Source organism: Morone saxatilis, unplaced genomic scaffold (assembly GCF_004916995.1).
Source record: "Morone saxatilis isolate NCDOM2014 unplaced genomic scaffold, NCSU_SB_2.0 Contig24, whole genome shotgun sequence".
Classification (NCBI taxonomy): domain Eukaryota; kingdom Metazoa; phylum Chordata; class Actinopteri; family Moronidae; genus Morone; species Morone saxatilis.
This window is the reverse complement of record NW_023339807.1, coordinates 5,057,536-5,071,623: the sequence shown is the minus strand read 5'-3', so window position 1 is coordinate 5,071,623 and position 14,088 is coordinate 5,057,536. Positions and strand designations below refer to the sequence as shown.

Here is a 14,088-nt window from a genome sequence, read left to right as displayed (position 1 = left end):
AGCTCCGTGCCAAGTTAAAATACTTTTTGTGTGAGTTATGTGGTAGCAATGATCTTTCCAGGATAATAGATTTCACATAGTGAAAAAGCTCAAATGCAGCTTAAACCTCTGGATATTATCACCATTACTCATGGGTTACAAGTTCTCTACTACAGCTAATATAGGCTGGTGGTGCCCTCTAGTGGTCATGAACCAACACAAAACTTCATTTCAGCCCAGTAGGATAAAGGATAGCTTTTGTTGTAGTAACTCCTCTAATAAATCAGCTGTCCTGTCCTTAGGTTAGCATCTCATGTGTTGCTATATTACATCAAAGATACACTAATGTCTGACCTTGTACAGTCCAGGCACTCCCTCGTGGCGGTAGATCTTCACCAGAGCATCTACCATCCCATGGTACTGTTTACTATTTGGGTCAGCATTGTACTGCAGCACCAGCCGGGTCTTGGTCACCCAGATAGGGTTGGTGAGGGTGAGCGTTAGGATGCCTAGGTGAGGACGAGTAGGCACTGTTAGAACGAGGCTGACAGCAGTGGATTGTTAACACACACAGCCAGCTCCTTCAAACACTATTTTTTTTTTGTTTTGTTTGCCTTTTTTTTGCCTTTATTTGATAGGGACAGCCAAAGACAGACAGGAAAGGGGGGCAGAGAGAGGGGATGACATGCAGCAAAGACATTAACATTATTAATAGGACATATTGATGTCTGTTGAACCACACTGTGAGAGTACAGACACATATTTACATCAGCGTCCTGAATCTATTTAGCGTCTTTTTAAAGAATACATGCTGGTATCTTTTCAGTTACGGTCTATAGCTGCTATGGTGCTCTTTCCTGACTCACATTACATCCCTGAATACCATCTGAGCACAATCTGAATGACAAACTGAATTAAGCTTGATAGACACAGTCCAAACTCTTTTACAAAAGGGTACTTCGTTAGAAATGGTTTCAAATCATAAATATGACAGTGACTTCTGTTCACTCAAACAGCAACATCTGAACCCAACACAGCTCCTTACAGTAGGGTTGGGTGGTATGACCAAAATTTGTATTTTTTAAGATTCTGGAGGCTTCACAGTACTTTATATAGGATTATGTAGCTTATTTTACTGTCAGGAGTACACAGAATATACAAATACTTAAATATCTTCCTGTATATACTGTATAGTATAGAGTTTTCTTGGCCCCACAATATATGAAGCAATCAGAATGTAAACAATTGTTATTGTGCAAACTGCAACGTAGTAAAATGTGTAGTAAAAACTGCTTAAAATATTCAGTAAGATATATTTTGCCAATCTTCTATTGCACAAGTAAGAAACAAATCGTGTGTGCCATGGTGTTTTGCCCTGTTAAGCAGAGTCCGTTGTGGGTTACTAATTGATGTGTTATAAAGTTAGAACCGCTAGTAAGACCGGTACGCAGTCAAAATGGCTACCCGCTCAATACACACTACACAACCTCCCCCGATCATAAAGCTCTTCCTGGCAAAAACAATATTACTGCCGACTGAAGAGTTACAGCAGTTTCAGCTATGCACCAGTGTGTTGGTGTATTAAAAGGTAATGTCATACAGGAAATTAAAACCGGTTCATTCTGTATATCAGCCAGCACCATCGCACTATAATGCATTTAAATAGTTTTAGAGGCAGTTGTTCTACTACTGCTCAGCTATTCCTAATAAAAACCATACTGAAGCTTCATTTTCAGCCCCTAACTTCATTTGGCTGCAGGAAGCAGACCCATGTGACCCAGGGAGACTAAAGTGAACAGAATGAGCTGCTCATTTGTATCTGCCTCTTGTCTGCTAAGGCCGGCTCTGAGCAGTACTATCTGGTTGTTGTTGTGTACCGATTATGTGAGTGTGTCAACAGTGTCCAGTTCCCTGCAGGACCAACCTGCTCCGGCTGCAGACACCAGGTGCTCCGTGGCGCTCAGTTCAGTCTGACGACCCTCCTTCCTGTACCCTTTGATCGTATTGTAGCTGTATGGGAAGATAGCGTGGGGGGAAAAAGAAGACACATCTTGCGGTTACAGATCACTTTAAAGGTCGAAACAAGTCATGATAAATATCACGATGCAGCAGACGTGATCCAACAGGTTTCCAGCTTACGTACAACAAAAAGTAGAGACCCCAAGATGCTCCGGCACCCCAAACATTGGGTGTCACTCCTTGGTAGAGTCCTCTCAGCCCCTCCTGCTGCCAAACACTCTTCATACAGTGTAATATGCCACTGTACTTGGGTCTTAAGTCCAAGCCATCACTTACTACATTGAAAGGACACCAAAGAGCTCAGTTAAGCCATGTCCCGAATGTAACATCAAACAAAAGCAGTTGTTAAAATGGATAGAGTTAAGACATAGCAGCATGGTGCCACTGCCATCCAGCAAATCAATTTAAAATACCAGCTTTCTAACCGGAGTTCTTAACATGTTTGCATTCAAGGAAAGGACACAAACTACAGCAGAGGACACTGTTACAATACATCAATAGTTTAATATCGTTCTGTACCTGCGAATCGGATTTTAACCAGATCCAGAGGGTGAAGCACCAGTGTTGACACCACACCTCCACTGAGTCCGGCGACCAGGTTCTCTACCCTCACATGGCTGAGCACCTGCTGGACGTGTCCGGCTATTGAGAGAGCAGAGACGGGTTTGTTGGACAGCCCAGTCTCTGTAACGTTAACGGAACCGTGATTTGGAGCAGAGCTCATGTCTACCGGGGACGCGCTTAGCTAGCTCCTGTCAGCTAGCTGTGTTTACAACGCGAGCTCTCCGTAAGGTAATGCTGAATTCTTCCTTATAACACTCAGACGACAACTCATTGACACTGCTGCACAATGTGGATATGGCACTAATACGGCACTAACTCCTGGAAACGTCCACATTTTCTGACTGGACTGGGCTGGACCACGTTTTTGTCATGCGGGGGAAGCCCATGGCTGAGGTAACGTTATCCTAAATGTCAAGCAGCAGTGCCACAGCTCGACCTTGCTGCTAGTAGTAAGCAAATGTCAAGGTACCATAGTACAGAACAGTGCTTCCGGCCTCAACCTTCAAAATAAAACAGTGTTAGACGAACAGTAAGAGGAGCTCATTACTTCGGTATCTTTTTGAGTATACTGTCAATGGTAACAACACAAAGTTGTAAAAGTGAATATGATTTTGTAATGTAATGAACATTTTAAAGATATTCACTTTTAAAATATATTCTCCTTTTTATCTTTTTTTTTTCATTTTATATTGATTATTTACACTTTCATCTCTTACACATTCATCTACGCCTGTGTATTCTCATATCTTTTTTCAAGGTATACTGTTGTTTTACTTCATTAATATGTATTCCTTATCCAGTTTACCTATAATATCTATGAATTAGTGAACTTTTCACTCAGCAAAATATGAAATTCTTCGTTTGAAGACCAACTCGTTGTACTTCCTGTCTTTCCCTCGTTACCCTTTGCACCTTGACATCTGTGTCGTGAAACGTCAGTGACGCAAGGAAGAGGACTGGACATCCCACAATGCAACGCGGTCCCAGCGACTCTCTTCTTCATCAACACATGGCCAGTGCTCGCTAATATTGTCCCTGTTTAACTTCAACCTCACTGCCTGTTCTCAGTGTCTGTCCGTTTTCACTCTGCCGCCAAATGAAGGTTAAAGTCCTGTCGAGGAACCCGGATGATTATGTCCGGGAGACCAAACTAGATATTCAGCGTGGTAAGTTCCACACTTTAACCCGGGTAGGCTAGCTGTACTGCTGGCAAACACCAGCCACACACAGTCTGTTTAAGTTCACAGGCTGTTCCATTCATAAAGCATTACCTGTGGCTCAAGTAACAAAGCCCTTTAATTCTGTTGGAGAAACTGTTGTCTGTAAGCACGGATATAAAGTACAAAGCAAATAGGATATTTCAGATACGTGCTAACAGCTACAACTTTAGCACCTAGTTAAGGTGTCTGAATGAGCCTACGTCATGTGTGCACGTCCTGTATGTCATATGAGATATGTACATTTAATAAAGTGTAAATTAAATATGCGTAGCTACAAAGGAAAATCTCCACAATTACATGTCATATATCTGTATGTTTTGGCCGGCCTTACAGCGCATTAAGGAGTGTTTGCTCTCTGTCCTTAGTCCCTAGAAACTATGACCCAACGCTGCATCCGTTTGAGGTGAGCAGAGAGTACACCCGGGCTCTGAATGCCACTAAGCTCGACAGGGTGTTTGCCAAGCCTTTCCTGGCCTCTCTGGACGGACACAGAGACGGGGTGAACTGCATGGCCAAGCACAGCACGAGCCTCTCCACCCTGCTGTCTGGCTCCTGCGACGGAGAGGTAACTGTACTAACTGAGCTGTTTACCCCAGATAGTAACGTCATCTGTGACACAACCCTGCACTGTGCACTCATTCTTGAAATGAACAGGACGTTTTGTTTGATCCCTTAGGTGAAAGTGTGGAATCTGTCCAAACACGAATGTGGCCGCACGCTCCAAGCACACGAAGGTTTCGTCCGGGGAATGGTTGTCCGCTTTTGTGGAACATCCTTCTTCACGGTGACTGCTGCCCGTCGACTTCTGAGAAGAGTTTTATTAGTCTGTTTTTTTTTTATTATTCGCTGACCTCTAATACAGCATCTGTTTTATATCTCGCCACGCTGACTGTTAACAGGTTGGTGACGACAAAACAATCAAGCAGTGGAAAATGGAGGCACCAGGTTACGGAGAGGAAGAGGAGCCACTCAACACTATTCTGGGCAAGGTATGATCAGAGGACATCTGCTGTAGTTTTCTTATCAAACAAAAAAAATTATTAGAATGGGTCACATTTTACTTTTCATCGTAGTGAACCTGATTCCTTTCCCTTGCAGACAGTCTTCACAGGACTGGACCATCACCGGAAGGATGCTGTGTTTGCGACATGTGGCCAGCAGGTGGACATCTGGGATGAGCAGAGGAGCAGCCCGATCCGCTCCTTCACCTGGGGCGTAGACAGCTTCAGCTCCGTCAGCTTTAACCCTGTGGAGGTAAGACACCGTGTATCCACCATGCTCAGACAGGCCTCGTCCTGGCACACACTTTGTCCGTGTTCAAACTCACACTATGCTGGTTACACTCAGGCTTCTTTAAACCTGCCACCCTGCTGATCTCTTTAGAGTTAATTGTTTACGTCTTTCCACAGACTGAACTCCTTGCGAGCTGTGCCTCCGACAGAAGTATAGTACTGTATGACATGAGAGAATCAGCACCACTTAAAAAGGTAGGCTCTGCTTCTCAGTTGCTGCGGGATTTCTCTCTCCCCCATTTCTTCACAATGACGTGATGTGGTTTATATCTGCGGTGTGTTTCCATTTTCTTCTGTAGGTTATTATGACAATGAGGAGCAACACATTATGCTGGAACCCCATGGAAGCGTATTACTTCACATGTTCAAATGAGGACTACAAGTGAGTTGATTGAGAGTGATTGTTACACATGATAGTTTTTCTGTTGGCACTGAATTAGTCCTCCTGTTCACATTCTCAGGAGTTGGGAGTCCTACTGCATCTTTTGTAGACCTTCCAAACAGAAGGGCGATCAGTGCATGGTCTCATTGTTTTACTGATGTGCTCTCCATTAAGGCACAGCTTTAACAACGGGGGTTTTTCTTTGTCTCGTCAGCCTCTACACATACGACATGAGATACCTGGACCGGCCAATCACAGTGCACATGGACCATGTCTCTGCAGTGCTGGATGTTGACTACTCTCCCACTGGAAAGGAGTTTGTATCTGCCAGTTTTGACAAAACCGTCCGCATCTTCCCCAAGGACGGTGGCCACAGCAGGTTAGTAACACCAGCTTAGAAAATGACCATTGTCAGTGTGTCATTTATTTACTGTGATTGTATTTGTGGTCCGTAAACACTCGTTCTGTTCTGAATGAACCATGATCGAGTCAAGTTTTCTTTTTTCTTTTTCTTTATATTTACTTTATTCTATATACTGTATCTTACCCTTTTGAGGTATTGATATTTAACTGATAGTCAAGTTTGTCCTATTATGGCAAGTCAAAATGTCTGCTGTGAAAAAGGCCCAATGGCCACATAATAGTTGCTAGTTGGCAAAGCTAATGTGGGGATGCTAATTGTTTTGACTGACCTTCTCAACCATAAAAAAAACAGCCATTGTTTGGTTGCTATGTGACGTAATGGTACGTGCAGTATTGTTTGTACATGGGTCAAGATCTAGAACAAATAGCCACAGTTGTGTTACAGTTGCTGGACAGCATCACGGCATGGGCAGGTCCGAGCTTAGAATGCTACATAAACACTGTGTGTTGTAGCAACAGTTAACAGCACTTTGAGGTTGACTATAAGCAGAAATGTGGTATTTCTTTACCTCGTTTCCATTACACATTTTATATAAATAAAAGGTGAAGCCACAGCTTACTTTAAATGGACTGCATATGTATAACGTGTGTATTAACACCTTTCTAGTCTTCCAACCACTCAAAGTGCTTTACACTACACGTCACATTGACCCAATAATGGCAACTAAATCATTGGCACACATTCATACACTGATGGCTCAGCAGTGGGAGCGATTTGCGGTTCAGTGTCTTGCTCAAGGACACTTCGACATTCAGCAGGAGGAGCTGGGGAGCAAACCGCCAACCTTTTAATAGTGGACGACCCGCTCTACCTCCTGAGCTACAGCTGCCCAATAACTATATAACTTTAATAATGGCCGCATAATATCTTTAACCATGGCTAATGGCAGCCCTAGTTGAATTACTAACCTAGGTACTGGCTAACCTAAAGGTTTTTTATTATGCTATTTTGAAAAAAACAAGACTGACACAAAATCCACAGAGACTAACCTTAAGTAAACCTTGAACCTGAACATTTGCTATTCCACCAAATTGTTTGCCAGCCTTCTCCAGCCTGTCAGTTCCTCACACCGAGTACCTGAACCTAGCAAGTTGTTTTGGAGAAAGCTTTCATCTGAAAGTACACTTCCCCAATGTCCCCGAAAGAAAAACAGTAGCCTCAGTCATTTTAACAAATGTCCAAAAATAATACATGTTTATGTTGACAAAGCCCTCTAGTGGCCGGAGTAATAGACGTTTTTCACAGCGGTCATTTTGGCATGTTATTGCAAGAAAAGCACAGTTTCATTCATTCCATTTAGATTTTCCAGTTCCAAGGCCCTGCTATTCTGCATGCTAGCTCACTAAAATGCTTACTAAGACACTGAATGCAACTGAGCCATTGTTAATGTTGCTAGTTCCAACTCTTTGTTTCGTTCTATGACCGACCAGTCAAAATGTCTGCTGTGAAAAAGGTCTATTAAGACTATTTTCCGTCGGGAGCAAACGATGAAGCAGTGTGACGCTCTAAAGCCTACAAAGTGACCTGATAGTTCTACAAAACGTAGCTGTTTGCAAACCAGAACAATATACATAGGTTTACAATGAGTGTAACAGCAGCATAGTACTCCTGATCAGTATGTATAATCCTCTGTACTGTAATATTTGATTCTGTATTTGGTGTGTGTTTTAGTTGGCTAATGAAGGCAACGTAATGTCTTATTTCATTTTTCAATTTAGGGAAGTGTACCACACCAAACGCATGCAGCATGTCATCTGCGTAAAGTGGTCAGCAGACAACAAATACATCCTGAGCGGCTCTGACGAAATGAATATCCGACTGTGGAAAGCCAACGCGTCTGAGAAGCTAGGAGTGGTGAGTCCCGCCTTTTATATCATCCCCGCTTTCACTTGTGTTTTCAGCTTCCGTCGATGTCATATTTAAGGCTTACTGCTTATTGGCTGCTTCTTGGTAAGCAGTAAGTGGTGGCCAGTCAACAGCTGTATTTCCCCAAGCTGTCAGCCGCACCGCAACTGCATCTGCCTCCAGTGTATTACCTGATCTTGTTTTATGAGTTAGCTGCATTCTTCGACACAGCCGTGGCCCTGTGCCCACCTCAGCAGGATAACAGTGGGTGACTATGCCAGCAGCTACCGGTGCCAAATGCCCTGATGGATGCTGACTTAGGGTAGAATCACTCTCAATAAGTACAATGTACCAATTGGCACAGCAACTCCTGTGGCAGGTGGAAGTCCGGAAGTCCAGAAAACTCAAAAGCTTGTGCAGTGGTTTGACAAATTGCCAACAAGAGATTCAGCTAAAAGACTGTTTTCTTTTCCAGACTAATCCCCACTGACTTTTAATATCCTGTTTAGTGAGTACCACTTGTATTGTATTCAGATAATATAGGCTGTATTATAGCAAAGGCGGTGGCCTTAACGTTGTGTTATGATCAACTGTTACACAAAGCTCCTGTAAAAAGCTGGGAAGTGTTCCAATGCCCCAAATCCCAGTTATGGCTGAATAATAAAGATCAATGGCATCTCATGTGCCATCTCCAACAGCCATCTTTCATCCATAATCGGATTCACTCTTGCTTATTCTCTTAATGCAGCTTCAGAGTGGAAAATTGGCCCGCTTTTGGCACTTGTTTTACTGTCACGGTGTAAGATTTATTCGCAAGCTTTGCACTTAAAGAGATCAGACAAGGGCTGCTCCTATCAGCAGTTTAAATCGGCCAATCACTTAAAGCGGGCCACTCCGAAGATAATGAAGCATTAACAATCAAGTTGTACTGAAAGGGTCTTTAATTATCAAGAAATGCTGAAATGCTGAATCAAGGCTTTGTCTGTGTCTGAAGGCATCACCCTGGACCGATCGGGACTCCTCCATCAGCTGCTGCACATCACTCATTTTTTTTTATTTCTCATAACTTTGCAGCAGCGGCCTTTGACTCCAGTGTAAATTAGACCCTTTGTATTTTAGGCCAAGACCTAAAACATGTTGAATCAATCAGCTCCTATTTATTTTCAGTGAGGTAAAATAATTTTTCCCTGCCCTGGGAACCTTGACTCATCACTGCCCATTGATTTAAGGTTGGAAAGCCAACTAAATCCTTTTGAAAAGTTTGGATTGATGGGCATTGATGTGCTGTGTTACTGTTTGTGACTGCTCCATTGATCCAATGAAGAGCTGCCACTTTTGAACTATATTAAGGTATTCACAGTCTGATTTGAAATGGATCATGTGGGATAATTGTGGATTCTAACAAATTGGGTCTTTTTATAGTTTTGTCCATCCTTTCTATTATGATAACATCGTTCTTAAGTGGATTGCTGACATCAGGAAACATGGCGACATTGCTAAAGTCAGCGTGGGTAACAACCATGGACTGCATAGTGAAAGCGGTGGAGCAACAATGGCAAGTGTTCAGCCCCAGTACTGCTGTGTGGTCACCCGTGTCAGAACCCAATACTCAGTCAATGTAGTTACACATGTAAAACACAAGAAAATAGGCTTGAAGCCTAGAAAGACACTTATGTGCAAGTGAAACTCGAGCCATGACGCAGCCATTGTAGACAGCTGTATTGATTTTAAAATAGGAGTGTGTCTGTTCTTCAGATACAGCTGAGCCGTCTCCTGTGAAGACCAGGTGCAAGAAACACGAGCAGTCAGACAATCTTAAAGAGTTCCTCTCCCATTTAGCATTTAGCAGTGTAACACCGCCAGCCACTCACACATCAGACAGTTTAAGTAAAACACTGATGCAGCAGAGCCAGAAATACCGTCTTTTAATCCTCATTCTTCTTCTTCGTTAAACCTGTCGCCTACATTGCCCACAATGCAACTTGACCATTGACCACACCTGAATGTTCAACTGACAGTTCGGTTGAAGATAAAGGTGGGTTTATTTTTAGTAGCGGCTAATGTAGCTTCAAATGATTAGGCTCAAGATGAGCAGCAGACTGCAGGGGTAGCTCACTTCTTTCTACACACCCCGATTTTTTTTCTTGAGTCTTGAGTCTTCAAACCCAATTGACACTGACTCAACTGATCAGCAAGGTCAGGCCAGTTCCCCTTTAAAGTTTTTAAGCAAACCTGCTACACACACTGTAAAATGATGACAGTTTACAGAACGACCTCCTGGTTCTACTTTGACTTACATTGCTTGCCGTAGTTTTACGGTTATGTTCTGCAGTTTTCCTTTACAAGAAGGGATTATTACTGACATTTTGTTTAATGTTGGTTTTACCTCCAAAACTGCTCGTCCCTTATTTGTATGATCTTGTATTTTTTGCCCCATCTTGGGTTGTAGTCAGAGGTGTATACGTACAATACACAACCGCACACACGCCAGACACAGCTTTTCAGCGCCGTAGCCATCACACGCTGCTCAGGTCTTCCCAGATCCCAGCAATTACTTTAATAGATGCAGTTATCATATCATAACTGATAGAAGCCTCATTTCTCTGCCACGGAAAAAAGATTGGAAGTAATGCTCTGTTCAAGCTCGTTGAATCCTGTATTTCTGTGATTGTCTTTGCTATAAAAGTAGAGATCACACGAGCCTCGCTGTCCACACAGAATCAAAGTGAAGCATCATCCTCTGCTGTCATATCCATCCTGTTGAGATTATGCAAACAACGTTTAGCGGGCTAACCATGGGTGTATCCAGGGGAATTAGTTTAGTTCAACAGGATCAGCGCCTAACAGCTCTTCTCCAACAAATTGAATCTGAGACAAATCATTGCTTTTAATTAGAATAAAAGCCTTCGAGGAGGGCAGCCTTAGCCAAGACAAGTCCGAGTAGCTGGTGGTTTTTATGAGGGAGAGGGGGGGATGTTGTTGAGCTGGTGTCTTCACTTTTTAACAGACATTGATTCAGTTTTGAATGAGCGCATTGTCAAGATGAAGTTACTGCTTACTGTACTGGCCAACATTTTATGATGTAAGACGGCATACGGGAACTGTCAGTAATTAACAAAACACCACCTGAGCTGAATGCTAAACCTGTATGGCCTCGTTAAAGTGGCTGAAGCAAAATAAAATAATTATAGTCAGCTACAAACTCTAGCCTCACAGTGGTCTACTGGAAAATCAAGACATTTTGGAAAACAACTCGGATAATGCATAATTCTCGTTCGTGCTACAGTTATAAATACAACTTTACTAATGCCTTAGAAAGAGACTGTTCTGACTGGAAAACATTGGTTGTTGGTTCAGATGCTGAAAAGGACGTCTTGTATCCATGTGAATTATGACTGTTCCCTCTCAGAAGCAACATTTTGGGGAAAGTCTCCACGGCTAATTTTCTTTCTTGCCAAGAGTTGGATGAGAAAATTGATACCACAATCATGTCTGTCCGTTGAATGTGAAGCTGTTGCCAGCAGTCAGTCAGTTAGCGTAGCACGAAGAGGGGAAATGGCTCACCTGGCAGACACTGTATGGATTTATAATCTCAAATTGGTCAAACATTGGACATCTCGCCACAGAACAGTTACCAAATAGATAGCTGTACTGGAGCTTTTAGGCACTTTGCGCAGCCTTTATCAGCGGATGGAATTTGCCCAGTTGACATACTGGTCAAGAATGAACTTTTCAATCTTAGCTTTTAGGCCAACATTGATGAGTCCTTCATTTTTATGACAAATGGGCAAATTTATTGTGCTGATTTATCTGCTGTTCAAGAAAGAACTTTGAATCTCAACGTAACAAGCCATCTTTTTTTTTAATCCAAACCACGACCTTGATTTCAACTGCCTCGATCTATCCAAACCATAATGATGGTATATCAGAAGAATGCTGAAAGCCTCTGACACTGTCACTCACAGTCACATCTGAAAATGTCCATGTCCATTTTTAAAGGCAATCATAAACGACCATTTTTGTCTCTTTGTCTTTTGTCTCTCGTGTCCCGTAGCTGGCCCCGAGAGAGAGGGAGTCCAGAAACTACAATCAGAAGCTGAAAGAGAAGTTCCAGCACCACCCGCAGATCAGACGCATCACTCATCACCGACATCTACCCAAGAACGTCTACCACCAGAGCAAGGAGCTGAGGATTATGAAAGAGGCGCGCCGTAGGAAGTATGTGTTCTTCTTATTATTTTACCTTTCCTTTTTTTGGAATATGAACAGAGCTCACTAATTTATGTATAGGAATGGCATGACGTCCCCTCTGTGACCACGTAGAGGTGATGGTGGCTTGGGCTGCTGCCAGGGCAGGTCCGACCTATGCAGTCACACCAGCCTAATGGAAAATCTCACAGATGGGACTGCCCCCTATGACATGGTCTCAATAGGCCTTACATACTCATTTACAGCTTGTATGGTGGATTGATTGTCCCAGTTTGCCCTGCCGTCCAGTGATTCATAGCTCAGTCTGCGTTTATTTTTCTAATTACCGGCAGTATTGAGACACGTCAGACGTGCGTTTGGACTGTGAATGATTTACTATCCATGCTTTATGCATTATTTTCAGGGTACATTAAGTGTAGTCGGTGACGTAGGTGTTAGGTCAACAATCTCATGTTCAGTCTCTTCCTCCTTTCTGTTTGCTGATCCCCCCCCCCTCTTCTCTCTACTTCCTGAATATTCTCAGCAGCAGATTGTTTCATTCATGGCTCTTCTTCTCTTTTTTTTTTTTTTCCCAGGGAGAGGAATGTCCGCAAGCACAGCAAACCAGGAACTGTTCCTGTGGTGTCTGAGAAGGCGAAGCATGTTGTGACTGTGGTCAAATAGACAGAGCTGGAGAAGAAAAGACAGAGGCCATCAAGAGATGAAGTGGAGCCCAAGATCACACCCACATGGGACATTTAAATGGGACATTTTAAAGAAAAAGTTTGAATTTGTCAGTTGCGGGAAGGACAAGTGGCAAATTCTGCATCATTGTAAATGCTCGGACACAGACTGTAAATGCATACAAACAACAAATCTCATAAAGCATTCTTTCTTTGCCACAAATGTGGGTCCTGTATTTGAGTGATAAATCCCACATTTTACTTTTGAGCATTTTTCATTTCAGGATTTAATCGAACAGATTAAATTGATCCAAATATTTAAAGGGACCTACTGGAAATGAACAATGTTCCTTGTGGTTTAATTACACAGTTTTTTTGTTTTTTTTATGAATGAAGTTCCAGAAATGTGCTATAGTTGTTAAAACTACCAGAGATGGTGTAAAGGTTTCATTACGCTTCAAATGACCTGCCGTTCGACAACATCGAAAGGATAGTTCTGTTACCAGTTGCCACGGTCAAAGGCTTGTCTAAAAGCTATTTAGCTATATAATGTTGCACATATGGGACAGTGTCCCTCATGGTGCTGCACTCAGTGGTACACAGGAAAATTGGTGGCTATGACAAGAGTTTTAGAGTGAAGTTCAAACCCTTTCTTGCTCCATAAAGTGGACGCCATTTCCCAGCGTTTCACTAAGTCAACAAAGGTGTCAGTGATATCTGCAGGTGTTGTTTTCTGCTTTTTTTTTCTTAATACAGGATTTTAGTTTGTAAAATAACCATTCTTAAAAAGAGTGAGAGGTTTTGTCTTATTAACTTCCTTCAGTCGATCCATGTCTCCCCTCAGTTTTGGAATATCACATTACCTATGAGCTAGGTAACATGTTACAGAGCATACTACACTCAAAATCTATATGTACATGGGACCTACACTGTTTGCTGATGTGTATTTATAATAAACTTCATTTTTTTCTGTGAAAACTCTACCAAGTTCCTTCTTGTTGTTTGACATGGGTCACTACAAAGGTGCTAATTTACTTACAGCCCTAATGAGTTAGAGGCTCTATCCTCTTAATGTTGTCCTTTAAATCCTATCAGCACTTAAGCCTGAGAGAGAGAAAAAGAGAGAGCGCTGTCTTTGGGAAAGGGTCGGCAAGACGAGGAAGGACTTCAGGGTTGAGAGCTGGGAAAATCACCTCTTGGAGTGTGGCAGTGGAAAGGGTTTGCAGGAGGGTGTCTAGGGCAGCTGTTCATTTTGCTTTTGCAAACAATAGTTCAATACAGTGTAATGTGATACCTGGAGGCGTCAGTTTTGGAGGCATTTCTGGCTTTTTCTGTGACGCAACCACAGTTGTTTTGTGCAACTAACATTTTTTTAATGACTGATTAATCTACCTATCATTTGATCTGTAAAATGTGAAGAAATAAGGAAAACATACTGATCACAAGTTCCCAAAGCTCATGGTAATGTCTTATTTTGTTTAACTAAATGGTC

At 42.5% G+C, this 14,088-nt stretch overlaps 2 protein-coding genes across 2 annotated transcripts in view; one reads left to right on the top strand and one right to left on the bottom strand.

Annotated features, from left to right (window-relative positions):
- The window catches only part of LOC118336291 (mitochondrial folate transporter/carrier-like), a 4,562-nt gene extending 1,547 nt beyond the window's left edge, over positions 1 to 3,015 (bottom strand). Inside the window, exons 1-4 of the mRNA XM_035672903.1 lie at positions 2,518 to 3,015; positions 2,123 to 2,273; positions 1,904 to 1,989; positions 334 to 488 (exon numbers count right to left, since the gene is read on the bottom strand). Coding sequence (XP_035528796.1) covers positions 334 to 488; positions 1,904 to 1,989; positions 2,123 to 2,273; positions 2,518 to 2,722 — 597 coding nt within the window. The 5' untranslated portion in view covers positions 2,723 to 3,015. The remainder of the gene's footprint in view (positions 1 to 333; positions 489 to 1,903; positions 1,990 to 2,122; positions 2,274 to 2,517) is intronic.
- Positions 3,016 to 3,519: 504 nt separating this feature from the next.
- Positions 3,520 to 13,579, top strand: dcaf13 (ddb1 and cul4 associated factor 13). Its single transcript, XM_035672970.1, has 11 exons — positions 3,520 to 3,728; positions 4,148 to 4,347; positions 4,459 to 4,566; positions 4,682 to 4,771; positions 4,881 to 5,036; positions 5,192 to 5,269; positions 5,374 to 5,456; positions 5,671 to 5,835; positions 7,599 to 7,734; positions 11,780 to 11,943; positions 12,510 to 13,579. Exons 1-11 carry the CDS (start codon positions 3,659 to 3,661, stop codon positions 12,595 to 12,597), a joined length of 1,338 nt encoding a protein of 445 aa, XP_035528863.1. The 5' UTR covers positions 3,520 to 3,658; the 3' UTR covers positions 12,598 to 13,579.
- Positions 13,580 to 14,088: the final 509 nt, after the last annotated feature.